The sequence below is a fragment of the Wickerhamiella sorbophila genome, assembly GCF_002251995.1.
Source record: "Wickerhamiella sorbophila strain DS02 chromosome Unknown contig1, whole genome shotgun sequence".
In the NCBI taxonomy this organism is placed as follows: domain Eukaryota; kingdom Fungi; phylum Ascomycota; class Dipodascomycetes; order Dipodascales; family Trichomonascaceae; genus Wickerhamiella; species Wickerhamiella sorbophila.
Genome location: NW_020193984.1, coordinates 322983 through 348075, shown reverse-complemented (window position 1 = coordinate 348075; position 25093 = coordinate 322983). Strand labels below are relative to the sequence as shown.

Genomic DNA, 25093 nt, shown 5'->3' with positions numbered 1-25093 from the left:
GTTGTAGCTATAGATATGGTAATCCCTTCTCCCCGTATAAATATTTCTAAGTATAAATCATTTCCAGGCCGTCTCGGAGAACGCAAATGTTGTTTTCCACCAGCACGAGCTTTTGCTGGCTATCGGAGCGCGACATACCTAGCAGAAGCAGCCCTTTGACCATATAAGACAGATAAACGTTTACACCGTTTTGCAACTTTGATAAACAGCTCAATTGCTGGGACCCCGACTGGGACTGCATGGAGCCATTTTTCGAGTACAGGTTGGCGAGATCAATCGAGACATCGATAAAGTCCGAGCAGATCTGGTAGGTTTCGACGTCTACAGGAGACGAATCGGTTGCCAGGTAGATTTTTGAGTTGGCGTCGAACAGAAACACCTTTTCGATCCCCGATCTCGCACAGAAAATGTCCAGCAACTGGGTGAGAGAGCTCAATTTGGGCACCAGCTTCTGCACAATTCGACTGAACGCCTCGACAATCGAGTGGTCGAAAATTGACGTCATGTGGAACGTCAAATCGGCATTGGTGATGTCCATGTCCGTCAGCTCGTCAGTGACTCGTTGGATAATATCCCGCTGCGTGTCTTGGCGGAAATCCTCATTCAGACCATCGACCTTGTGAATGAGCACCTCAAAGTGGATTTTGGGGTTCACTTTGTAGGCTGTTTCGACGATCTGGACCAGGTTCTGCAACGCCATCAAGTACTCGTCCTGGCTGTCGATCACGTAGATGATGGAGCTCACGTCCGAGTACAGGTGCGATTGGTCCTCTTGGTTGGCCTGAAATACATCCAGCTGGCCGGGCAATTCCTGAAGCTGGAACTTGACCAGGGAGTCCATGTTCTCCTCTGTTGGTCGCGACGTCGATTCTAAATACAGAGTCTCCAATGGCTGCATGTTGTGGAAAACAACCTGCCGGATAGACGACTTGCCGCCGCGGCGCAGCCCCATCAGCAAGATTTTCGGCGTTTCCATGTCCTTGTCCAACCCTGCGATCGATTGCTTAGTGTTGAAAACAGGGTGCAATTTCAGATTTGGGTCTGTTTCATAATCCACTAGTGGCTCATATTTAGCATCTTTCAAGTTTGGGGGTCTGAGAAACGAAGAGATTATTGAGGTTTTTTTTATTTTTTCTTATTTTTGGGCTTTTACCGTGCTTTGTTCGACCGGTCATCCAGAATTTTTGCTTGATTGCTTGCGCACTGGAGATTTGAATTGAATGATACCCATATGGCTTGACTGTGACCCCGGTCACGACGACGCTATTGCTCTATTATTAGCCTGCGCATTACCGTATTTTGATCTTATCGGCGTGTCCACTGTATACGGCAACGCAACGCTTGAAAATACCACCAACAACGCCATGTCGCTGCTCACGGCGTACCACCATGTCGATGTCCAGGTATTCCCCGGAGCCGAGAAGCCACTGGAGGGCTTTTTGCATGTTGCCACCGACATTCACGGAAGCCGAGGCCTGGACGGCACCCCGCTTCTTCCTATGGCCGTAGGCGTGCGGCAGCCAGATCACACCGCCGTGGCAGCCATGGCGGAGGCGATTCAGGCCCATCCCGGCGAGCTGGTCATTGTCGCTACCGGCCCGCTCACAAACATCGCTTTGCTGGCTCTCAACTACCCGGAGCTGATTCCGGGAATTCGCTTATTGTCTATTATGGGCGGCTCTATCGACATGGGGAACTGGACCAAGTGGGCCGAGTTCAATCTATGGTGCGACGCAAAGGCCTCGAAAATCGTCCTAGAGGACCCGGACCTGGGCACCAAGACGATCCTGGTACCTTTGAATGTTACGCACACGGTTATTGCTACTGAAGAGGTTCTGACTACGATCCAGAGAGGCCCTCACCACGATAAATACACAATGTTCCGCCAGATGATGTACGATCTGTTGACGTTTTTCGCCGACTCGTACCGCATCAAATTCGGATTCGACACGGGGCCCCCCGTCCACGACGTTCTGGCCGTCGCTGCCGTTCTACCCCTTCTATCTCAGCTAGCCGCGAACGACCCGCTAGCGCCCGCGACCTCTCATGATATTCCAGGGTTAGGGGCCGAGTTCTACCGAGCAAACTTGCATGTTACTACCAACGGTCCAAAACAAGGACAGATCATCCCCGAGAGAACAGAAAATCGTGGCACTTATATTCTTGATAAAATCGACCCGGCCGCTGTCTGGGGGCTTGTGTTTACCAGCATTGGCATCCTCGAGGGCTCCGCGTGATCCCGGGACGCCCCACCTGCCCCTATACCCGCCTGCATGTCGCCTCCAGAGGCAGATAATAAAACCTTATTTTATTGTAAACTATTCCAGTAGCCAGTCGCTTTTAACAACTCCAACTTTAGCTAGTTCGTCAAAGTCCCATTCGAGGCTGGTTTCCTCGGGTTCGCCATCGCCTAGAGCGCCAGGCTCTTCGGGTGGAGTCAGGAACGCAACCTGGGATTGTTTCACCAGATCGAGTTCTTGAAATACGGCTCGGAGATCCACTGCAGGTACTAGTGCTCTCCATGATGCCGAATTCGCCTCTGTTTCGATATTCCCCGGAAGTTCTCCAGATAACCGGACGGCTTCTACCGTGGTGTTGATTTCTTCAACCGGTACGTTCAGAATCGCCCCCAGGCCCGACAGGAAATACTTGAGCCCATCTCCCTTGGATAGCTGCTTAAGCCTTGCAGCGTTCGTAATCTTGGGTTCTTCTACTAGAAGAGGTGCTGCGGGTGTGATGTTGGTGCGCACTGGCGGCGGTGTGCCAACCTGCATTGAGCTTGTTTGTGATCCAGACGACTCTTGACGTGCAGCAAATTGCGATTGAGTCGCTGGAGGAGGTGCATTGAAGCCTGGTTGACCATACAGCTGTTGAGACTGGAAAGCGGGTGACACACCGCTTAGTGGCCGCGGCGCCTGCGCCTGCGGGATTGGAGCAGCAATCGGCATGTTCGGTGGCATATTGTGATCTGGCAAAGGTGCAGAAAGCGGCCCTCGATTGGGGTGTCCTGCCCCATGTTGTTGAAGTTGAGCTGGTGGTGGGCCTTGAGACGTCAGCCCCATATACGTTTGTTGAGCCTGCTTCGAGACCGAACGTTGATTGGAAGAGGCGACTTGTTGCATGAGAGTCAGGAACGGTGTCAAGTCTCTTCTTAATTGTGTCAAGGTGGTTGGAGTGCATAGATAAATACCCTTAGACTGCCGGTCGATGATATGGCGAAGCATGAGTTGGAGATGCACAAGCTGTCTTGTCCGCTCACGATCGCGGTTTGAATAGTAATAGAATATCGACAGTACGCTCATTCCGTTGCTGTTGACACTTTGCAGCACCTTATCGCCAGCCAACTGGTCACGAACCTGGGCCTTTTCGGCCTCTGTAAGAGAGTTTGTGTAGTCGTCCAAATTGAGTCCCTTTTTCAAAGCCTCTTCGTAAATCTTTCGCAGCTCTTCTCGATCTTTCTCAGTTACGGGGTTGACTGGACGAGCAGGTTGTGGAGTCAGAGACGTTCGGCCGATATTTGCAGCAGCAGCAGGAGCGGGAGGTTGACTTGCTGCTTTGCCGGTGACCAGGGGCACTTGTTGCGAGAGGTCCCAACGGTTTTGTGCTTGTTGCTCTTGCTGTTGTAGTAGTTGTTGGCGATACCGGGCTCTAGCTTGAGCTTGGTTAGCTTGGGCCTGGGCCTGTGCTTGGGCCTGAGCCTGAGCCTGTGCTTGAGCCTGAGCCTGTGCTTGAGCCTGTGCCTGAGCCTGTGCCTGAGCTTGAGCCTGGGCCTGAGCCTGTGCCTGAGCCTGTGCCTGAGCTTGAGCCTGGGCCTGAGCCTGTGCCTGAGCCTGAGCACGAGCACGAGCCGCCTGAGCCTGAGCTTGAGCCCGTGCCCGCGCTGCCTGAGCCTGCGCCTGTGCTTGAGCCTGAGCTTGAGCCTGAGCCTGAGCCTGAGCCTGGGCCTGAGCCTGGGCCTGAGCCTGAGCCTGAGCCTGAGCCTGAGCCTGAGCCTGGGCCTGAGCCTGAGCCTGGGCCTGAGCCTGAGCCTGAGCCTGAGCCTGAGCCTGAGCCTGAGCACGAGCTTGCGCCTGTTTATCGGCCTGGAGATGCAAATTATATTGCAATGTATACTGCTTTCTGAAACCATCTAAAGACTCTCTCGGAATTGTTCCGTTAACCACGAGAGCTTGAATGTCCTTGAGAGTCCTGGCATGCGCAGGGAGATTAGGGATTAGCTGCAACAGCTGGGGAGGAAGCGGGGCATCTTGGTTTGGGGCACCAGTGCCTCTGAACCCCTGCTGGCCCATCTGATTAGATGGATAGCGCTGTTGTTGGTTCTGAGGCGGCATACGGGGCATGCCAGACTGGGTAGATCCAGGCCCCGCTTGAGGATTAGATTGTTGGGGCGGTCTCGCGTAAGGCAGCTGCTGTCGATACATTTGGGGAGACGTTCGCTGAACCGACTGCTGAGGTTGAGAGCCCGTTTGGGGCATTTGGAACTGGGCGGACTGGCCTCCAGGGCCAGTGGCGGTTCGCATGGTGTGCTGGATCCGACTGTTGAGTTCGGTAATCTGCGATTTAAAACGAGACATATACTCCTCCTTGGAATTAGCCTTATCATAGACGAGATTTTCATAGCGGTGAGCCAACGCGACGATTTTGGTCTCGTCGTTGTACATTTCTTGCTGTCGAAGAGGCTGGAGAACCTTGACGAGATGGGCAATTGCCGCCCTCCGCTCGCCCTGAGAAACTACGCCTGGCCAAGAATCCATATCCATTAGACCCTGTTGATTTCCAGAGCCCCCGTTTGGACCTTGCGATTGGTTATAGTCCATTCCTCACTGCTCGCGAAACAACCTTTTCGTGTATGGGGATTGGGAGGATTGGATTAGGAAATTAATGGGCCTGCGCTCTGCTCTTGACATGCATGATTACTTATCCGAGTGTCTTGTGCGGAGGAGCCAACGAGTTGCTGATGGATATTGCATGATTCTATAGCGATTTAATTAAATAAAGTGGCATCGAGCGTGACACGAAGGCAAAAGTGCAGAGACCGAGGCAGAGAGCTGCAAGTAGACTGCACGGCAGAGTTTTTCGAACCGACTCGGCAGGCAGCGGGCGAGCGATTAAAATGTCCGTCAATTATAAGCTCGCAGCGAGCCAAGACGGCTGGGCGGACAAGCAGAGCGGGCGGGCGGAGCATGCTTTTTAGGCTGCGGATCGGATCAGCGAGTGCATGTTACTCAATAGGAGATCTAGGGGCAGATTAACTATGCCGTTTTAACAATAACTATAAAAGCCTTGGAGAGACACTTACTCGTCGTCGTCATCCTCCAAATCAGCGGCAGAAATGCCCGTAGGAGCAGACTGGATCTGGTTGTGACCCTGGAAAGGCTCGGCGTTGTGGCTAGCAAGCATATCGTTGCTGGCTTGTTGCCATTCCTGAGCCATGGATTTGGGCAGAGGAGGAGCGATCGCGCGGTAGCCTATGAAGAGGGCAGCGGCAGCACCAATACCAAGCAGAGCACCCCAGAAGATCTGGATAGGAGTGCCCTTGGGGTGGACAGGGCGACGGGGTCCCCATTCGCCGTAGGACACGTACCAAGCGGCACGCTTCTCGAGGGGAGTGAGCTCCTTCCAGTCGGCACGCTGGCGCTCGGCAAGCTGGGCGACGACGTCCTCGCGCTCACCCTCGGTCATGGTCTCCCAGCGGGTCTCGAGGCCACGGAGGGTCGGGTTGGAAATAGGAGTAGCAACGGTCGAAGCCAGACGGATCTGCTTGGCAGCACATAGCAAATTGCTGCGAGCAATAGGAGAAATCGAAGTCACCTGGCGGTACATTTGTTGGTGTGAGATTAGTATTGGGTGAGGAAAGAATTGCCCGGCTTAGAGGTTAGTAAAAAATGGTTGCGAGCGATTGGGCAAACTGGCCGCTTATGTAAATCAGGCTCAAGGTCATACCACTCGCTGGTAAACAGGGCAAGGGCAATGCTCCTACAGGAGAAAGGCGACGAGCCAGGCGTGAGCAGGGGCCTGTGGTAGCTGAATTTCTGCAGCAGAAAGAAATAAATTATGGCAGAGCGCGAAAAAGCTTGTGTCTCGGCCCCGCTTTGACCCCCCGCTGTGAGCAGCTCGTAATGCCTCGACCTCGAAATATGTGGGTGCCCTTGCCCTCTCAACAGCGTAATCACTGGAAATGTCTTTGGGCACAATCTACACCAAAATTGCCGCGGGGGAGGCCACACGTACACGCGCGCTTCTCCCCGAACGTCTGATCAAGTACTTTAAGATCAATGTGAAGGTATCTGATCCGGACGAGGTGTTCCCCGCAAAGTTCCCTATGAAGCTTGTTCCTGCCTTCCAGTTTCCTGACGGAACGCTGTTGTCCGAGTCGCTGCCAATTAACTTGTTTTTGCTCCAGCAGGTCGAAAACCACGGCGGGCTACTTGGCGACAACAGCCAGAAGGCGTGGGCTCAGAATTTGCAGTGGATGGAGTTCATCAACAACGATTTTATGCGTCCGTCGGGCCAGGTGTTTGGCATGATTGTTGGCCGCAAGCCGTTCAACCAGGACGTTTTCAATTTCTTTATGAACGAGCTTCGCAATGTTGCGGTGCCCGTAATCGAGAAGCACCTGGACGAATCCGAGTATCTGACGGGTTCTGCCGTCTCAATTGCCGACCTCTATGCTGCCACGATGTTCCTTCGACCCCTGGGTTATTTCATGGACGAGGAATGGCGCAGCCAATTGCCCCGCACTATGGAATGGTGGGAGAAGGTCTCCAAGCACCCCGTTTTCGACAACTTCTTTGCTGACCTACAGATGGTTGACAAGTTCACTCCTCCTAACTAGCTTTTTGCCGTAGCCTTCTCTATAGCTGCTTGAACTTTTGCGTATCCCTGGTGCAGTTTGCCGGTAAAGTGGTCTGCTAGCCGTCGGTCGGTGTCTACGCTTGACAAAAGGCCTCCGCACACTGTGCAGACCTGCAGTTTTTGGTGTGCCGAGAACCCCAGGCCTTCAAAAAGCGTTTTCACCGCTTGTTGTTTGGTGGTCAGGTTACGTTGGGCAGCTGCCAGCGCCGGGATTTGGGTGACCGCCCGGGCGATGACCCTGCACCTCGCTAATTCATTGATTTCATCCACGAGCAGCTCGTTTTCCGTCTCGGCCTCCACCAGGTCTCGCGTAGCGTCTTCGATCTGCGCGAGATCGTCGTCGGTCAGCTCTAGCTTTTTTGCAGCAGCCTCAATGGCTTCTCTCCGCTCTGCAATCACCAAATCAAGCTGCCGGTAAAACTCACGCTCAAACGCCGGGATTTTGTCCATTGAGCTGTACTCGCTGCGCAATCGCTCGCTGTGGATCCGCCCGCATGGTCCCAACACCAGCTTGGTCCCGGCAAACAGCTCGTGCACGCAAAAGTCTACGCAAAATGGGCGACACACTTTCGGGTCATTCAGTGACAGCCGTTGCGATTCAACCATGAGCTGTTCAAGCAGCTTCCGTTGTTCTGCCGCCATGTCGGCTGCAAGATGTGGTTATTCGTCCCAGTCAAGTTGGAAAACCTCGCGATCCTCAGTCCTCCGCTTAACTAATCATGCTATTTGGCCTGTTTTCAATTGTGCTCGCTTCTCCGGCACTTGCATGGTCGGTAACGAATGCCAAGGTGGGTATTGCGCTTCCAGGAGACCCTGGCGAGCTGGTGTCTCTAGCAGACGCAGGAGTCATCGAGCTCGGCCCCTCTCGCACGCTCAATGTCGCTTGGGAAATCCCAGAGGCTCCGCCATTGCCGCGGCAGAACGTGCTGCGTCTTTATAACGACAAATGCGATCATACCGTTTCGGCAAAAGTACGGGGTAAAAAGGCCAAGGCGGTTGTTGCCTACCACTCTCTGCCCGCCTGCTTGTCTGGCCCGGTCAAGGCTGACATTTATGTTGCCGGTGGCAGCGAAGGCCAGGCTGCTAGTTCTCGTGAAGTTTTTTCGCTGCAGGTCCAGGAAATCAGCACACCGGAACTGGATTCGCGTTACCAGCGCCCATTAGCCGTCGAGCCTGAAATCATTCACCAGTTCCGGCCGGAGCCCCGCATGGTCAAGGCGCCGGTGGCTCTTGTTTTTGTCGCCGTCATTGACATTTTATTTGTTACCATGGTCTCGCTGTGGGCGAAGAACGTCGGTATCAAGTTTGCTGCCTTGGACTTTACTCTGGCTCTGGCCGCCATCGAGTCCGTCTTTGTCGCGTACTTTATCTCGGCCTCGATCTTCACAGCATTATCAGCAGTCGCATGTCTTGCACCGTTGGCGTTTTTCACCGGCCAGCGTGCTTTGCGAAAAGAACACAGTCGGCGCAACGGCTCAAACTAGATGCCAGCTCTCATAGATACACAATCAGTTAGCGATTAAGCGCAGTCTGAACGGCCCAGAAGGCGCTACTAATCATCTATGTGAAGCCTAAAAGGCCTGGTGGTTTTAATAATCTATTTGAAGCCTAAAACGGCACAGTACTTGGCTCTAATAATCTATTTTGAAGCCTAAAAACCTGGCGGTCTAATCATCATTTTTGAAGCAGTCTAAATGACCAGGTACAAAACTATTCTAATCATCATCACTGTCTGGGTTGGCAACAAACAGTTTGATTCGGCCAACCTCCTCAACCACCGAGGTGCTTGAGCTGGATCGTCGAGAATCACTTGAAGGTACAACCAGTGGCACAGGGGTAGCAGACGTTGGGGTCCCAGGCACGGCCACGCTATCGTCGTCGTCGTCAATCTCAGACGCAAGCATACGCGGCTGAAGATGAGCATAACGGATATTCATGGCCCGCCGGAGGAACTCTTTTGGTACCGTGTAGGCGGCCTGTTTATTAGAGCCAACGCCAATGGGAAGACGAGCCGGTGACTTGTTAGTGTAGCTGCTGCCAACACTGCTCCGCAGATACTTGACATATGCAGACCCAGTGCCAATGCCCAAAGAAACCTCGTCTCTGCCGACGCTCTCGTCGCCCGCGGGTTGTGCAGGGACATCAAGCACCTGCTCTGTAGGAGTGTCAGGCATGACTGGAGGTGTGCTGGTGGGGCTCAACGCAGATTGCGGAGAGTGGGTGCGACCAGGACTGGAGAATCTGCTGTTTAGAGTATTGGGGTAGCTTGCGTCTCTCGGAAGTCTAGCCGATGACGAGGCAGGGCTCTGGGTGATTCCGGGGGACATCACCCGAATCGCTGTGGCCTGCTCAATCTCGACGGTTGCGTCGACAAAATCGTCCATGTCATCAGCAGCGCCAGTACTGTCGTCATCATTGCCGTAGTGGTCGTATATGTCGAATGCCTCGCGGGTATTGACGTTCAGAGGGTACACTTCACCCGAGGGCATTCGCTGATGACCAGAGGGGACGGGATCCAGCTGCTCCTCTGGGGGCTCGAACGACGACTCTGAAAAATGAAAGTTATTGTACATTTTCTCAAGCTCCTCTGCAGAACCGGCTGCAGACTGCTGGGGCTGTGTGTGATCAGCGAAATGAAGTGGCTCCTCCACAACCGACCTACGCGGCTGCCCAATAAGCGCTGAGGTCTGGCGAAAGTCTTGTCCCGACGCCTGCGTCGGAAGAGACTGCAGAGTCTCAAAAAATTGCTCGCCAGTGTACTCCTGGAACGACGATTTCGGCGGCTGCGGAGGCGGAGGAGAGGGGGTCGAGAAAACGTCCTGGTTGAGCCGTGCACGGTACGCGTTAGCATACGGAGAGGGCAGCGTCGAAGAAGGGTCCAGGGTAGTCGAAAAATCGCCGGATCCAAGCCCGGGCGACTCGCCAGAACCAACTGGCTTGCGGCTCACTGGCCGACGGGGTCGATTTGCCATTACTAAAATGCCCTACTTGGGACACAGGTTAAATTGGGTATTCGGTGCGAGCACGCATATAAATCTATAAACTGTTCCAGCTGTTACGCTCGGATAAAAATTGCTTAAATTTGTCCATTGCCTTGCCGCGGTGGCTGATTTTGTTCTTCTCTGGTTTAGCCATCTCGGCATAAGTTTCCGTGTAGCCCAGAGGTTCGAAACAAGCATCCCAACCGAAAGTCTGAGGGCCTCGCGGATCAACAATTGTGCCGGCAGTTTTACCCTGGAAGATGTGCACCTGGGATTCTGGTCCGTCGCAATAACCCACCGTGCATACAGCACTGCCCTGGCGGTTGTCGAAGCCGTCAAGCATGCGGGGCAGCTTTTCAGGCCCCAGTTGCTTCAAAAACCACTTGATGTACGGTCCCGGTAATTCCTGTCCCAGGGCGTCAAACTCCAGCGCCGTATCTTCAACCATTACCGGTCCTTTTACTATCTCGGCAGCCTGCTGAAGTTTGTGCGTAATGATCTGATTGTAGGTTCCCTGCAGCTCATCAAGGTCGATATTTTGGCTGGTGATAGCGTCCCCCAAAATCGCTTGCACCTCCGCAAGCTTGTTTTTATTTCCCGTCACAAACGTGATCATCGTCGAGTTCGGGAGGAAAAACGCGAGCTGACCCCCCCGGCAGCTTTGTCATCTTGCCACGTTGGAAATGGACTATACGATTGTCCCTGAAGTTGGCAGAGGTACGCAGCTGTCGGCCGAAGAGCTGAAAAAACAGCTCGAGAAGGGCAGTGATGAGGATAAGATTGCTGCGATGCGGAGTATTCTCACCCAGATGCTCAACGGCGATCCATTGCCCAGCCTGCTGATGCACATCATTCGGTTCGTGATGCCGTCGCGCAGCAAAAAGCTCAAGAAGATGCTGTTTTTCTACTGGGAAGTTGTTCCCAAATTGGGTCCTGATGGAAAACTCAAGCATGAGATGATTCTCGTCTGTAACGCTATTCGTAACGACCTCCAGCACCCCAACGAGTACATCCGCGGTGCTACGCTTCGTTTCCTGACAAAAATCCATGAAGTCGACTTGCTGGAGCCGCTGATTCCTACAGTCCGCCAGTGCTTGGAAAATCGGCACGCGTATGTCCGCAAAAATGCTGTTTTTGCCGTTCTTTCTATTGCCAAGCACACTGAGCTCATCCCGGACGCTGATGAGTTGTTGATTCAGCTTCTCGAGAGCGAAAGTGATGGCACTTGTCGCAGAAACGCGTTCTTGGCACTCAGTCGTTTGAATCGCGATGCCGCGTACGCGTATTTCAGCAAGCATTTCACGGAACTTGCCCAGCTCGACGACAGCGTTCAGCTGGCATTTATCGAGTTTATCCGCACAGATGCGGTGTCCCATCCTGACCACGTTCCCTCTTACACTCGTATTCTTGGTGAGCTTTTGCAGAGCGGCTCCGCCACGGTTCAGTACGATGCTGCCTCCGCCTTGGCGGCCCTGAATCCTACTCCTATCGTGTTGACTGAAGCTGCTGCCAAGTATGTTTCCATCGCTGTGCATGAGAGTAACAACAACATCAAAATTGTTGCTTTGAAGCGTGTTGAAGCGTTGAATAGCGCAGTGCCGGGCTTGTTCTCTGGCGTCATTATGGACGTTCTTCTTGTTCTCTCCACACCGGATGTGGATGTTAGAAAGCAGGCTCTGTCGCTTGCTCTTGACCTCGTAACCTCTCGGACCGTTGAAGACGTCATCCGTCTTCTTAAAAAGGAGCTGGCCGCTACTATGCAGACCAACTACGACCAGAATGCAGAGTACCGCCAGGCCATCATTGCTGCTATCCACAAATGTGCCGTGCAATTTAGAGAAGTCACGAACTCTGTGGTTGATTTGCTTTTGGAGTTCTTGGGCGATTTCAATACGGAGTCTGCTGTCGAAGTTGTCAAGTTCATCAAAGAGGTTGTTGCCGTCTTCCCCAAACTTCGCAAGGAGATCATGGCCAAACTGGTGGTGATCATCAACTCCATCCAGTCGTCCTCAGTGTTTTTGGGTGTCTTGTGGGTTCTTGGTGAGTACTCTCTTGATCAAGAAGATATTGAAAAGACATGGATTGCGCTTCGTGGTGCTATTGGTCCTTTGCCCATTCGCACCGACGCTGATCCTGAGAATGAGGAAGCAGCCACCGAATCAACCAAGCCCAGGGTTTTGGCTGATGGCACTTATGCTACAGAGTCTGCCTATGATGCACCATCCCATGAAGCTTCTGCCAAGTACCCTTTGCGTCATTTAATTCTCAAAGGAAAGTATTTCATGGCCGGTGCTCTTGCTGCTGCTTTCACCAAGCTTGTGCTGCGGGCAGAAAAGGTTTCCGCTCACAAGAGCCATGTCAATGGTATGCGTGCTGAGGCCGTGTTGGCAATGACGTCCATTCTCCGAGTAAGCGAGTCTTCTATTGACCAGGATTCTTATGATCGTATTTACAGCTGTATTCAGGTTCTGTTGGACGGCGGCGTTGTTGCCGACACCTTTTTGGAGGAGTCACACAAAGCTTTCGACTATATCACTGCCCAGCAGCGGGAGAAGAAGGCTGAGGCGGAGCGCAGCAAACAAGAAGCTTCTGCAACTGCTGTCGATCGGCCTGTTGAGCTTCGTTTGCTGGGTCCAACCGCAGCTGCTCCACCCACTGTAGCCGCAGCGTCAACTGACTCCAAGCCCGAGGACAAGATTGCCTCGCAGCTGAAGCAGGTGTACCAGCTGACTGGTTTCTCCGATCCGGTCTACGCAGAAGCACATGTTCGTGTTGAGCAATTTGATATCATTCTGGACGTCATGATCTTCAACCAGACTACTGACACTCTTCAGAATTTGGCGGTCGAGTTCTTCTCTTCCATTGAGGACGACGTTGTTGACCGGCCCGAGGAACAAAATGTCGCGCCCATGTCGTTCTATACGAGCCGCACTACAGTTCATGTTTCTGCCATGGAATCGCGCTGCCTGTTTGGTAACATTGTTTACCACGGCAAGACTGCTGCCGAGGCCACCTATATCATTTTGCACGACCTGCGTGTGAATGTTCTGGACTATGTCAAGCCTGCCACTGCCAGCGAGACCGAGTTCCGCTCTATGTGGACTGTGTTTGAGTGGGAGAACAAGGTATCTATTTCTTACGAGCATTCTTCTCTACAGGGCTACCTCAAGGAGATCATCGCGGCCACGCACATGCGCTGCCTCACGCCGGCTGCTCTGGACTCTGACGACTCTGACGACTGTCAGTTCCTGGCCGCTAACCTCTATGCTCGCTCTGTATTCGGCGAAGACGCTTTGGCTAATTTGAGCATTGAGAAGCGCGGGAAATTGGTGGTTGGCACGTTGAGAATTCGGGCCAAGACCAAGAACGCTGCTATTTCTATCGGCGATTTTGTCTCTGATCTTCGCGGCAACGCATAAAAAAATTTATATATCTTTAAAATAAAGAGTTTCACAAACCACACCGTTTTGGTGACAAAGTGAAATTTCACTTTTTTCCTTTGCTTACCTCATGCGTGCATTTTCTACGTCGGCCAGAGCAGCAGGCAAGACGGCGGTTTCCATCGTTCCGCCGGTGCATCACACGGTTAAGTTCCGTAAATCACAGCTGATGGACAAGTATGCGTCCCTGCAAATCCCCAGATCCAGCGTGACGTCGCCTAAATACCGCCCTCAGCGCACTTGCCAGGACCGGGTCCGTGAACACCATATTAATACTGTCGAGAGCGATATGATGCTCATCACGTACGCTCACAACCAGCAAGTTCTTGTTGGAAACAAGCCCCGCCCTCGCAAAGGCGACTCTCCCTACCAGTTGTACCAGCCTCAACGAGTTCCTTACGGCGGTACTCAGGCGACTAAAGATATCAAGGTCCGGAGCTGGCGTAATGTTCCAATGCTCGAAGCCATTACCATCAACTGTTTTGTCAAGCCAGCAACTATGAACCACGATTTGGCTGCTGCTGCCAAGGTCATGCTTCAGCAGATTACCGGCGAGAAGCCTACCAGCGTTTACGCTCGCACCAACGTTCCCTCCTGGACCCTGCGTCCTGGTATGCCCATGGGTGCCAAAATCAAGCTCACGGGCCAGCCCATGAACCAGTTTCTCACAACTCTGACTGAGATTGTGCTGCCTCGCTCCAAGACTTTCACTGGCGTCTCCAATTCTACCGGTGATCAAAATGGCAACATCACATTCTCGCTCACTGCGGACGATATTCGCCATTTCCCTGAAATCGAGGGCAATCTCGAGCTCTGGCCCCAGACTTTTGCTATTGATCTGTGCTTCCACACCTCTGCGCAGGTCGACCCGGAGGCTCGTACTCTTTTGAGCGCTTACGGCTTGCCCTTTGTAGGTAAGGAGCGTTACCCTGCCCGTTGGTAGTTTGTATATAATTTACGCTGTTGAAAAATCAAAATATTTTCCCAAAAAAGTCCCCGGTCCATTTACCTGGTTTCCGCCGTCGTGAATTTTTGCTGACTCAATGCGTATTGTCGTCGATAGCGACAGTGACAGCGACTTTGATGACACGCTGAATGCGCGTCGCAGGCTTCTTGCTGAGTTGTCGCAAGATGGCAATATGTCGTTTGGAGCCACTAGTGTCGAAAAGGTCGGTAATTTGCTCGACGAGCTAGTTCTGACGCCAGAACCGGTGCAACGGCGATACGAGGACCATTTGGCAGATGTAGCTCACGTCGAGCAGCTGCGAGACGATGTCAACAGTCGATCTATGAAGATGTGCAGTCAGGTTGATGAATCGCAACAATCTCGAGAGCAAAAGCGTCTTCAGCGCTTGCAGGAGATCCGACTGGGCAAGCAAAGGGCCAAGGAAATTGCGCAGGAGAAGGAGCGCATTGCCGCAGAGCTTGAGCGCCAGAAGCGGGAAAAAGAGCGACTGGAGCTCGAGAAACAAGAAGAAGCTCGTAGAGCCGAGCAGAGACGGCTCGATGAGCAGGCAGCCAAACTCAGGGCTGAACGAGACCGGCAAGAGGCTGAGCGAGCAGCCCAGGAAGCAGAGAAACAACGATTAGATGCTGAAAAGCAAGCAAGAGCAAAGGCTGAGCAAGAAGCCAAGGAAGCGGCCGAAAAGGCCAAAGAAAAGGCCGAGCAAGAAGCCAAAGAGGCTGCTGAAAAACAAGCCAAAGAGGCCGCCGAAAAGGCTTCTCAAGCTTCTGCGCAGGGCTTTACAAATTTGGATGATGTCAATAAAGAGTTTGCCCATTATAAGGACCTGATTGCATCATACAAGCGGGATCTTGTTGCTCCAGTGTCTGCTCAGCCAGCAGTGAAGGCAGGCTGTTTTGCCTACAAAACTAAAATCAAGACCAAGCTTGGCCAGCTAACATACACCAAGGAAAAAGTGGTCAGAACGCGGGCAGAGCTCAGAACCTTGTTTGGAGAATCCAAAGCCCAAGGTGATCTGGTTTACCGGTGGACGTTGAACTACTATGCCAAAGCCATGGTTTCGCACGCTGAAAGTCAAGCACATCTTGCCGTGCAGACTGCTGTACCATTAGCAATGGTGACAATCTTATTATGGTCGGATTACCCTGAGTTGGGTGAGTTTGTGATTGCTCGTCTTGTCAAAAAGTGCCCCCAGGTTATCGGCTACGGTTGCTCTATTGAGACTGAAGAAGGCCGAATTCGAATGGGATACAAACGTGAGGACGGCCGTTGGGAAACGCAGGAGGCCTATAGCGAGCGTATTTCCGCAATGACTGCTGTGTTCGCCGCGTTGACTCAAACAAAACTAGGCGTCAAGGAAAACATCAAGCATCCTTATCCCATCAAGCATTCCTGGGTATTTATTGCAAGACAACTCAACAAACCTACTGAACTGCTACTGAATGCCGATTACGCTGCAGTGGCCTCGTGGTGGGATATTTGCTGTGAACGGTTCCAGCTGGCGTTTGGCAAGCAGGCCAACAAGGTTCTGCACCTGGCTGCCAATGGCTGGACTGCTGTCTCTGCACAGCAGAAGTACCCTGCGGCCGCCCGTCTCCATCTTCTTGGTGAAGATTGGAATTCCAGTGGTAAACTCCAGCAGGCCTGGAAGCCATTAGCGTGATCTGACTTTTTTTATTAGGTAGACCAGTACAGTCGCTCGCAAGAGCAAGGTTAGAACAATTCCTCTTTGTAGATAAACGAAATATCCGTCGAGCATTTTATTGATCAAATCAAGTCGCCCAGCCCGGGGTCCAGTTTGTTGCAGGTCCTTGGCCAACTGCCTCATTTTTTTCCGCCGGGACTTCAAGCTCAAAAGATAGACAACGAATCTCATATCCCAGGCCTTCATTGTTGGCAAGAAAGCAGATTTAGGGAATACTCCAGGTTTCATAACTTCAAATAGATCCACTAGAACCCCTAAAGTCACCCCCCATACTCTATAAGGAGGGGGTGGAGGAGCGGGGACGTCTTGAGGGGCAGGCTCGATCTTATCAGGGTGCATTTCAATTGCAGAAAACAGCATATCGCCGATTTGCCAGCGCACAAATTTGGCCAAGAACGGAGGCAGGAACGAGAGCTTTACGCGGTCATTAACTGCCACATGCTCGTGCACGGAGTACTTTTCGTCGAAAAGACGGGAAATCGGATACCAAAAACAGGTTGCCACTTCAGACCATTGAGGGGACATGGGGGCATCGGGGTTGTTCAACACAAACACAAACGGACACAGAATTAGCGCCAGTCTTCGACCCCACGACACTTTGAGGGGACGCTGGTCTAGGGCACCAACGTAGAAACCGTCTTTTTCGAGATCAATTCCTACTTCTTCTTTTGCTTCCCGTACAGCAGTCTCAATATCCGTTTCACCAGGGTCCTGCCGCCCGCCAGGGACCGCAATATGGCCAGACCATCTATCACGGGGGTCTACGGTGCGCTTGATAAACAGCAGCTCTAACTCCGCGGCAGGGTCGAGACCGCTGATCCAGGTATCTAAATCAGGCCGCGAATACCCAGCAACGCGAATGATCAAAGCTATACAGGCCCGCTTGGGGCTAGTCTCAACCCGATGTTCTTCAAGGTTCTGGATAGTGCGGAGAGCATGCTGCATAATGGCCAATGGGAAGAGAGCGGGAAAAGTAAGTCACGACATGTGGGACATTTTGCGAGCGAATGGAACATAGACGGTGAAAAAGCTTGCCAAATTGAAAGATAAACAACCCATTGAGTGTCCTTCCCAGCATTCGCCAGACTCATGCATGTTTATTTTTATCCCATTTGTATTAAATTGACTCACGTAAGGTAAAAATTGCTTTGTTGACATATGGCCTACGGCGACTTTGAGCTGCTCTGCCATAGAGCAAACATTCCTTTATGCCCCCTGGTGGGCCCATACAACACTGTTGGTGGAGCGTTTACCCAGGGAGTGCTTCCACGGTGCTATGCGCGGTCAATCGATCTAGCAAACACCCTGGTGTTCAACGTGGGCAATGTGTTTTTACAATTCGGAACTTTTGTTGTGCTGGCAATTATTATATACAATTCGTATCAAAAGTATACGGCTGTTGGCAGACGTGAAATGCTGGACTTTTTCTATTTATTCACTTTTCTCACTTTGTGGTCCATGATTATCGACACCGGCGTCGTCGCTGCGGATGCCGGCGCCTACCCTTGGTTTGTAGCTGTCCAGATGGGCATATCGGGTGCTTTGTGTATGGAGCTGCTGTGTACTGGGCTAATAGGGTTCCAGCTGTGGGAGGATGGCATAGCAGCCAGTGTATGGGGTATCCGGACCTTGGCTACGCTTTGGGGAGTCGGCAACTTCATCACGGCGATCCTCACCTTCAAGTCGTGGGGTGGCCTGGATCCTCAGCACACGGTGGCACTTATGACCGTCAACTACGTTATCAATGCAGTGCTGTTGTTCCTCTATGTATGCATGATGCTCTACTTCACATCGGTGCTGCTTCGTGAGTGGTGGGCCTGCGGTGCGGTCGGACTCGGTGTCTTTTTCTTTGTGGCCGGCCAACTGCTCATGTACGCGTTTGGCTACGAGATCTGCGACAGTGTCAAGCACTACGTGGACGGCATTTTCTTTGCAACCGTCTGCAACATGTTCGCTGTGCTCATGATCTACAAGGCATGGGACATCACCACCTCCGAGGACTTGGAGTTTGTTGTTTCAAACACCGAGAGTGCCTGGGACCTCAAATCCGCACTCGCTGCTGACGACGTCTACGGCGATTATAACAGCGAGTACGCCATGTCGCATTACACAATGCCCGTGCCGGCTATGTAGATTGTTATTTTTATTATATCGGCCTCGTCCGCGCTCCCTTTTACTTAAGCAGACATGCCCGTCGATCCGAGAAATTTGGTGTCGATCCAGAACCGGCCGGAGAACATCCGCAATATCTGTATTCTGGCCCATGTGGATCACGGGAAAACATCGCTATCCGACACGTTGCTCGCCAGCAATGGCATTATTTCCCAGCAGATGCAGGGCCAAATCCGCTACTTGGATTCTCGGCCCGATGAGCAGCTGAGAGGAATTACCATGGAGGCGAGTGCTATTTCTCTGTATTTTAAAGCTGCACGGAAAGAGGCAGATCAGGAGGAGCCAGTTATCAAAGAGTATCTGGTCAATTTGATCGATGCTCCAGGCCACATCGATTTTGCGTCGGAGGTCTCGACGGCGTCCCGGCTTTGTGACGGCACAGTGATTTTAGTCGATGCCGTCGAGGGCGTGTGCTCGCAAACTGTTGTCGTTTTAAAACAAACCTGGGACGAAGAACTCAAGCCTGTGCTGGTCATCAATAAAATCGACCGCTTGATCTCTGAACTGCAGCTCTCGGCCGCAGAGGCTGCAACGCACTTGACGAAACTCGTTGAGCAAGTCAATGCGGTGATTGGGTCTTTTTATGCTGGAAAACGTATGGAGGAGGATCTTAAGTGGCGCGAGGCCCAGGAACAGCAAACAGATGCCACCGATTTCGAGGAACTCAGCGATGAAGACATTTACTTTACCCCACAGAAAAACAATGTTGTGTTTTGCAGTGCAATTGATGGATGGGGGTTCTCTATTTCTCAGTTTGCCGCTATCTACGAGCGCAAGCTAGGAGTGAAGCGTGAAAAGCTCGAACAGTTCCTGTGGGGAAACTACTACCTTGATCCTAAAACCAAAAAGGTCTCCAAGACCCCAGGAAAAGGAGCCAAAACTATGTTTGTGCAGTTCATTCTGGACAATATTTGGGCAGTTTATTCCGCAGTCAACAACCAGGACGTTGCTAAAATCGAGAAAATCGTTGGTGCTTTGAGCTTGAAAGTTTCTGAACGCGAGCTCAACTCTGGCGATGCCAAATACCTGCTATCCCACATGTTCAACCAATGGATCCCCGTATCAAGGTCTATTTTGTTGGCCGTAATTAACTGCATTCCGTCTCCCTTACAAGCTCAAGAGCAGCGTATGGATTTGGTACTGGAAGAATCTCCCGACAGTGAGCTTATAGATCAAACGGCAGTCGAAGCTATGCACAAATGTGACTCAAATGGCCCCGTCGTTACTTTTGTGTCGAAAGTTATGCAAGTACCCAAGAAGGATATCCCGCTGAGTATCACGGACAGACTCAGTGAACTCCGAATGCGCAGCGAACGCATCCGTCAAGAGGCTGCTGGAATCAAAATCGAAACCACAGAATCGAATCAAGAGGTTATCATTGGTGTCGCACGTGTTTATAGTGGCACAGTTGAAGTTGGACAGGAGCTCGATCTTTTAAGTCCCAAATACACCCCCAAGGATTCCAGTCGAGAGCATCGGAGCAGCGTAAAAATCACTGGTCTTTATATTTTGATGGGCCGCGATCTCGTTCCAGTTCATAAGGCATACCCAGGTAACATTATTGGCATCACAGGTCTTGATGGACATATAGTCAAGACCGGAACCCTGGTAAGTCCCGGGCTGCAAGGACCCAACTTTGCCCGAGGCCATCTCATCGCTAAACCCATTCTACGCGTTGCTGTAGAGCCGGTTGATCCTCGAAAGATTCCCGAGCTAGAAGCAGGGCTTGAGATGCTCAATATCTCGGACCCTAGTGTCGAGATTAGCATGAGTGATGCTGGTGAGTATATTTTGGCAACTGCTGGTGAGTTGCATTTAGAACGCTGTATCAAGGATTTGCAAGAACGATTTGCCAGAGTAGACCTCGATGTCTCACAACCCATCGTTCCTTATAGAGAGACAATTGTGGACGCAGGTGAGTGGGTGCCCGAGGAGGATTCAGAATACCAAGAGCGAGGTTTGGGAGGTTTCGAGGTAGGTGACTTGAAGGTTGAACTTCAGGTCGTGCCACTTCCCGACAAAGTTTTTGAATTTTTGACGGAAGGTGTCAGTGAAGATAAACTAGATGAGCATTCGGAAAAGTACATTGTGTCCGTTCTCACTGAACTTTTTGATCAAACAGGTATACCAGAATGGTCGCACATCGTCGACAAACTTGTATGTTTCGGACCCTGGCAAACAGGACCTAATTTACTGATTGATCTAACCGGTAAACTGCAGACCCGTGCGTTTGGCCAATCAAGCCGTGGCGTGTACGACGAGGGTTTGATTTCTGGATTCCAAGCTGCCGTTGCAAAGGGCCCCCTAGCTGGAGAGCCCGTTCAAGGCGTCGCATGTATTGTGCGCAAAGTCTCTAACGATGGCGACGCAGAAACCAACAGCAAATTGCTGCAGCGCCGTCTCATTTCGTTCTCCCGTCAGCTCATTTGGAAGTGTATGGAAGAGTGGTCCCCTCGTCTTCGTCTTGCAACCTACCTTTGTGATATCCAAGCCACTACCGAAGTGCTGGGCAAAGTATACGGTGTTGTAACCAGACGTCAAGGTAAAGTGATCAGTGAAGATCTGAAGGAGGGTACTCCGTTCTTTAATGTTCAAGCTTCCCTACCAGTTATCGAGTCATTCGGGTTCTCTGAGGAAATGAGAAAACGCACATCCGGTAATGCCAACCCCCAACTCGTATTTAACGGGTTCTCCACTCTTGATCTCGATCCGTTCTGGGTGCCCACCACCGAAGAAGAGCTTGAAGCGCTCGGCGAGACTGCGGATAGAGAAAATGTTGCGCTGACACATTTGCATGCCATTCGTCGTCGCAAGGGCATGCAAACGAGCGAAAAACTTGTAGAAAACGCCGAACAACTCCGTAGCAGACGTGGATAGTGAAGTACAAGGGTAAGGGTTGTGATTAAAGGTTATCTCCGCTCGCAATATTAGAGCCTTACATCGGTTCTGATTGCGAGATGGCGGTAGATGATGATAGGACGCCTCTTCTGGCGTCCGATAAAAAGCATTTAGGAGTTGTATCATCCATGTTTCTGATGGTGAACTACATCATAGGCACCGGTATCTTCAGCATTCCATCGGCAGTGTATCTGGCGGTGGGCAGCGTCGGCTGGAGTCTAGTGTTCTGGGTATTGGGTGGATTTGTGGCATACTGTGGATTCAATGTTTACTTTGAGTGGGGATTGGAGATGCCACGAAGTGGAGGTGAGAAGAACTACCTGGCCAGGCTCTTTCCGCAGCCGAAACACCTTTCTTTGGCGGTTTTCGCAATGTCGTCGTTTTTCCTGGGAAGTTCGGCTTCCAACTCGTTTTCTTTCGGTACCTATATTCAATTGGCTCTTGGTTCTGACTTTCCAGATACTAGCCGGTCGAAATGGATTGGATGTGGATTGATCTTTTGTGTTGGTGCTTTGTTCACAGTTGCACCTAGAGTCGGCAAGTTTGCGTTCAATATTCTGGGTGTAATCAAAATATTAATGCTGGTTTTTGTCGCAGGACTCGGTGTTTTGGTTTATTTTGACCTGTTGGAAGTCGCAGGTGGTAAGCCCGATAATTTCAAAGACGCTTTTAGGAGTGACGGGTTCGGAGGGGGTGCTTATAACTTGGCAATTGCTTTTCTTCGCGTGTCATATTCTTATCGAGGATGGGAAAGCCCGAATCATGTGATGGGCGAGGTCTATAGGCCTGAGAGAACGTTGGCGATTGCTGGTCCATTGGCTTTAGCTTGTAGCACATTCCTCTACTTTTTGAGCAATGTGGCATACTTCCTAGTAGTGCCAAAGGAGGATATACTCACATCCGGTAATGCGATAGCTGGTATTTTTTTCCAGCGGCTCTTTGGGCCTTTCGCATCAGCTCGCATCTTGTCTTTCTTTATTTGTTTGTCAAACTTGGGAAACATTCTTGCAGTGTGCTATTCTTCTTCACGAGTCATCTTAGAGCTTGGCAGGTTATACATTCTACCGGTGTCGAGCTTTTTTTCGACCCTAATGCCATTTGGTACCCCGTCAGGTGCTTTAGCCCTTCATGTGGTTGTAACCATTTGTACTCTCATCCTACCGCCGAGTGACGAGGTATACAACTTGGTAATTGATATGACAAGCTATCCAGCATCAATTTTTGCGTTGATAGTAACCGCTGGTCTCCTATACTTGCAGCTGAATGCTTCAAGGCTAGGGTGGAGACAGACTTCGATTCGTCATGAAGCCCCTATTCCGTTGACTATGGTATTTTTACTTGTCAATTTGGCCATGGTAGTGTTTGCATGGGTTCCTCCCTTGGACGACCAGAAAACGAAGCTGCCCTATTACACAAGCCCGCTATGTGCCCTTCTGGTCCTGTTCAGTGGTTATTTCTACTGGTTGTGGTGGCGTAACTCAGAGGGGGCAAAGAAGCTTGATCAACTGATTGACGAGTATGGCTATGCTCGCGAGGAGGCAGTTCTAAACATTGCATAGTATTTATTTCATATGATAGAGAGCGGCACAATGGGCTGGGATGTTCTTGGCCCCAGCACTTTTGTACAAGTGGATGGCTACAGCCAAACAACCTTGGCACATGAAAAAAACCCGCAAAAATTACTTGTATTTTTAGGTACTCGGCTCAACATGTTTGCAGATCAAACTCGACTGCATAGCTGCTTCGGGTGACCAAAAACTGCATACATGCGTGTGTAGAGTTCTGAAATGAGTGAAAAAAAGGTCGGAAAGTTGTTAGAGAATCAGCTGCCGGCCTAAAAGACCAAATCAGAAAAGGTGCTGTTTCGTTTCGTTTAGTTTCCATCGTCTAGAAGCGAAGGTATGTCACCAACCTTACAAGCTAACATTGGCTACGTGATTGTCAGCTGTCAAGGCTCAGACATATGCATACTCGTGTGTACGGTATTTTCCACAGTTGTAGTTGGAGTATTCGGTAAATATATGTAACCTAAGGTGAAAGTAGTCTGTTTCCTCGAGTCTAGGCAACATTGTGATCAACAGCGAGTCAAAAACAAGCTTTTCCAGGTCGTACATATTTGGAGGCAACACCATACTTCATGATTGAGCTCCCACTCACTCAATATCGTCCACAGGAGCATTTTGGTTGAGATCAGTTTCAATTTTTCAATGCACTGGGTAAGGGTGCATAACCTTATTGGATTCGGAGCGATGGCGACAAAACATTCAAATAATGAGCTGGTGACATCAATGATAGTCAGTTGCTTTCAGGTATACTTTTTACCAATATCACGAAAAAAAGAAATCTGTTTATGCTCCCACGTGGTCTAATAGTACCATGAGACAACGTTGAATCATCTGCATTTGAGTCACCATAATCCGCCTACTATCAACCAATCTATTGTCAGCGGCATATTGCCTACTTAAACAACGATTATCGCATGAGATTTCCGTATTCTGATTGCAAACGATGGAAGATTCAAAGAGTTTCACTCAGGAGCAACAGCTAGAATCCTTCACTAGTGAGTCCAGCCTTGAGAACGGAGGACCTGACCATCAAAAGCGGCTGAACAAGATATACCGTAAGCTCGACTGGCGTATTATCCCTCCACTATGGGGCCTCTACTTCTTATCTTCGCTAGGAGGTGGTGCGTATGGTAACTCTTTGACAATGAACAGTGGTGTTGGTCATTCTCTACCCCAAGTTCTCAAGTTGACCAGCTCTCATTTGTCTACTGCCAGCGCCTTAGAGTATGTGGGATACATTGTCTTTGATCTGCCCATGAACCTGATTATGTCTGTGGTTGCACCACACACCTGGATGTCTCGTATTGAAACATCTATTGGTCTTGTCTACGCCTGCTACACTGCTGTCAACAACAGTTCTGGTCTTATCGCTATCCGTTTTTTCACTGGTATGGCCACTGCAGGTATTTGGCCGGGTATGGCATACTATATTAGCATGTGGTATCCCCCACATCGTGCAGCAGCCAGAATTGGGTACTATTTCACTGCCGCACAGCTCTCCACCGCCGTAGCTGGTTTGATCGCCGCAGGATTCCAGAAAATGGACGGGACGCTCGGATACTACGGATGGCAATGGCTCTTTCTGATCTATGGTGTCGTCACCACTGCCTATGGTATATTAGTTGTATTCATTCTCCCTGATAGACCTCGGGGGTTGCGGGGGAATGAGCCGACCAACTGGTTCACTAAATTCTTTGAGTTCATGACTTACCATGGCTCTCCACCTCTGAACCCTGAAGAGGAGGAAATACATTATCAGGATATGAAAGAGCGTTATAATAAACGTCAAGTGTGGAACTTGCGTGATCTATGGGTAGTGTTAAAGGATGTTCGACTGTGGCCGCTTGTTCTCATGTACTTTGGGGTTGTTGGTACAGGTATTGCTATCATGGTTTACGCAACAACTATAATTCAGGCAATTGATCCCGGTCTGTCATCAATTGACCTCTCCTTACTTACTGCTCCAATCTGGCTGTTCGACCTCGCAGCTATCGTTCTCATCACCCCCATCTCAGATTTTCTCAAAAACTACCGTGCTCTCGTGTTTTCTTTCTCTACCATGATCATCATTGTTGGCATGTGTGTTACTACATGGGCACCTTACCAGTGGTCACAATACGGCGGTCTTCTGATCTGTGGTTTTGGCCTCGGCCCCACTGTGCCTATTACAATGGCTTGGGGCGCGGAGATTTTCCAAGCTCGTCATGGTGACCTGGGAGCCGCCGCTTCAACCGCACTTATTTCAGGACTGGGCAACTTGGGCTCTGTCTCAACCACTTATGCATTGTATTCTGGCTGGCCCGCCGATAAGGCCCACCATTATCGAAACTCCAACATTGTGATTATGGCACTACTTGGCTTCAGTATCTTCTCAGCCGCTTGTTGCACCTGGTTAAGATTCGCCCTTGGTGACTTTGGCAATCAACGACTTACGGATGTGACATTCTTAAAGTTCTTTAAACGGACTCTACGTCAAAACTGATAATAAAAAAATAAAACATAATCTTTTAAAT

General features: G+C 50.9%; 17 protein-coding genes across 17 annotated transcripts; 10 read left to right on the top strand and 7 right to left on the bottom strand.

The window, feature by feature from the left end:
• Positions 1–46: 46 nt before the first annotated feature.
• B9G98_00211 (GTP-binding protein GTR2) lies at positions 47–976 on the bottom strand (the record flags this gene model as incomplete). Its single annotated transcript, XM_024806769.1, has 1 exon — positions 47–976. The coding sequence occupies one exon, from the start codon at positions 974–976 to the stop codon at positions 47–49; it is 930 nt and encodes a 309-aa protein (XP_024662537.1).
• A 244-nt stretch (positions 977–1220) lies between these two features.
• Positions 1221–2237, top strand: B9G98_00210 (Uridine nucleosidase; the record flags this gene model as incomplete). The annotated part of the gene is made up of 1 exon (XM_024806768.1): positions 1221–2237. One exon carries the CDS (start codon positions 1221–1223, stop codon positions 2235–2237), a length of 1017 nt encoding a protein of 338 aa, XP_024662536.1.
• Positions 2238–2318: 81 nt separating this feature from the next.
• On the bottom strand, positions 2319–4661 carry B9G98_00209 (hypothetical protein; the record flags this gene model as incomplete). Its single annotated transcript, XM_024806767.1, has 1 exon — positions 2319–4661. The coding sequence occupies one exon, from the start codon at positions 4659–4661 to the stop codon at positions 2319–2321; it is 2343 nt and encodes a 780-aa protein (XP_024662535.1).
• Positions 4662–5295: 634 nt separating this feature from the next.
• On the bottom strand, positions 5296–5823 carry B9G98_00208 (Cytochrome c oxidase polypeptide 5B, mitochondrial; the record flags this gene model as incomplete). Its single annotated transcript, XM_024806766.1, has 1 exon — positions 5296–5823. The coding sequence occupies one exon, from the start codon at positions 5821–5823 to the stop codon at positions 5296–5298; it is 528 nt and encodes a 175-aa protein (XP_024662534.1).
• Positions 5824–6178: 355 nt separating this feature from the next.
• B9G98_00207 (Elongation factor 1-gamma 1) lies at positions 6179–6835 on the top strand (the record flags this gene model as incomplete). The annotated part of the gene is made up of 1 exon (XM_024806765.1): positions 6179–6835. The coding sequence occupies one exon, from the start codon at positions 6179–6181 to the stop codon at positions 6833–6835; it is 657 nt and encodes a 218-aa protein (XP_024662533.1).
• Positions 6836–6854: 19 nt separating this feature from the next.
• Positions 6855–7497, bottom strand: B9G98_00206 (hypothetical protein; the record flags this gene model as incomplete). Its single annotated transcript, XM_024806764.1, has 2 exons — positions 6855–6911; positions 6958–7497. 2 exons carry the CDS (start codon positions 7495–7497, stop codon positions 6855–6857), a joined length of 597 nt encoding a protein of 198 aa, XP_024662532.1.
• Positions 7498–7574: 77 nt separating this feature from the next.
• On the top strand, positions 7575–8339 carry B9G98_00205 (Dolichyl-diphosphooligosaccharide--protein glycosyltransferase subunit SWP1; the record flags this gene model as incomplete). Its single annotated transcript, XM_024806763.1, has 1 exon — positions 7575–8339. One exon carries the CDS (start codon positions 7575–7577, stop codon positions 8337–8339), a length of 765 nt encoding a protein of 254 aa, XP_024662531.1.
• A 231-nt stretch (positions 8340–8570) lies between these two features.
• Positions 8571–9827, bottom strand: B9G98_00204 (hypothetical protein; the record flags this gene model as incomplete). Its single annotated transcript, XM_024806762.1, has 1 exon — positions 8571–9827. One exon carries the CDS (start codon positions 9825–9827, stop codon positions 8571–8573), a length of 1257 nt encoding a protein of 418 aa, XP_024662530.1.
• Positions 9828–9891: 64 nt separating this feature from the next.
• B9G98_00203 (Inosine triphosphate pyrophosphatase) lies at positions 9892–10452 on the bottom strand (the record flags this gene model as incomplete). The annotated part of the gene is made up of 1 exon (XM_024806761.1): positions 9892–10452. The coding sequence occupies one exon, from the start codon at positions 10450–10452 to the stop codon at positions 9892–9894; it is 561 nt and encodes a 186-aa protein (XP_024662529.1).
• A 67-nt stretch (positions 10453–10519) lies between these two features.
• On the top strand, positions 10520–13255 carry B9G98_00202 (Coatomer subunit beta; the record flags this gene model as incomplete). The annotated part of the gene is made up of 1 exon (XM_024806760.1): positions 10520–13255. The coding sequence occupies one exon, from the start codon at positions 10520–10522 to the stop codon at positions 13253–13255; it is 2736 nt and encodes a 911-aa protein (XP_024662528.1).
• A 91-nt stretch (positions 13256–13346) lies between these two features.
• Positions 13347–14219, top strand: B9G98_00201 (54S ribosomal protein L7, mitochondrial; the record flags this gene model as incomplete). Its single annotated transcript, XM_024806759.1, has 1 exon — positions 13347–14219. One exon carries the CDS (start codon positions 13347–13349, stop codon positions 14217–14219), a length of 873 nt encoding a protein of 290 aa, XP_024662527.1.
• Positions 14220–14319: 100 nt separating this feature from the next.
• Positions 14320–15903, top strand: B9G98_00200 (Nucleoporin GLE1; the record flags this gene model as incomplete). Its single annotated transcript, XM_024806758.1, has 1 exon — positions 14320–15903. The coding sequence occupies one exon, from the start codon at positions 14320–14322 to the stop codon at positions 15901–15903; it is 1584 nt and encodes a 527-aa protein (XP_024662526.1).
• A 104-nt stretch (positions 15904–16007) lies between these two features.
• On the bottom strand, positions 16008–16890 carry B9G98_00199 (Uncharacterized protein C14C4.10c; the record flags this gene model as incomplete). The annotated part of the gene is made up of 2 exons (XM_024806757.1): positions 16008–16050; positions 16085–16890. 2 exons carry the CDS (start codon positions 16888–16890, stop codon positions 16008–16010), a joined length of 849 nt encoding a protein of 282 aa, XP_024662525.1.
• Positions 16891–17103: 213 nt separating this feature from the next.
• B9G98_00198 (Chitin synthase export chaperone) lies at positions 17104–18078 on the top strand (the record flags this gene model as incomplete). The annotated part of the gene is made up of 1 exon (XM_024806756.1): positions 17104–18078. One exon carries the CDS (start codon positions 17104–17106, stop codon positions 18076–18078), a length of 975 nt encoding a protein of 324 aa, XP_024662524.1.
• A 54-nt stretch (positions 18079–18132) lies between these two features.
• Positions 18133–20994, top strand: B9G98_00197 (Ribosome assembly protein 1; the record flags this gene model as incomplete). The annotated part of the gene is made up of 1 exon (XM_024806755.1): positions 18133–20994. One exon carries the CDS (start codon positions 18133–18135, stop codon positions 20992–20994), a length of 2862 nt encoding a protein of 953 aa, XP_024662523.1.
• Positions 20995–21074: 80 nt separating this feature from the next.
• On the top strand, positions 21075–22574 carry B9G98_00196 (High-affinity methionine permease; the record flags this gene model as incomplete). Its single annotated transcript, XM_024806754.1, has 1 exon — positions 21075–22574. The coding sequence occupies one exon, from the start codon at positions 21075–21077 to the stop codon at positions 22572–22574; it is 1500 nt and encodes a 499-aa protein (XP_024662522.1).
• Positions 22575–23523: 949 nt separating this feature from the next.
• Positions 23524–25062, top strand: B9G98_00195 (Vitamin H transporter 1; the record flags this gene model as incomplete). Its single annotated transcript, XM_024806753.1, has 1 exon — positions 23524–25062. The coding sequence occupies one exon, from the start codon at positions 23524–23526 to the stop codon at positions 25060–25062; it is 1539 nt and encodes a 512-aa protein (XP_024662521.1).
• Between the last annotated feature and the right edge of the window lie 31 nt (positions 25063–25093).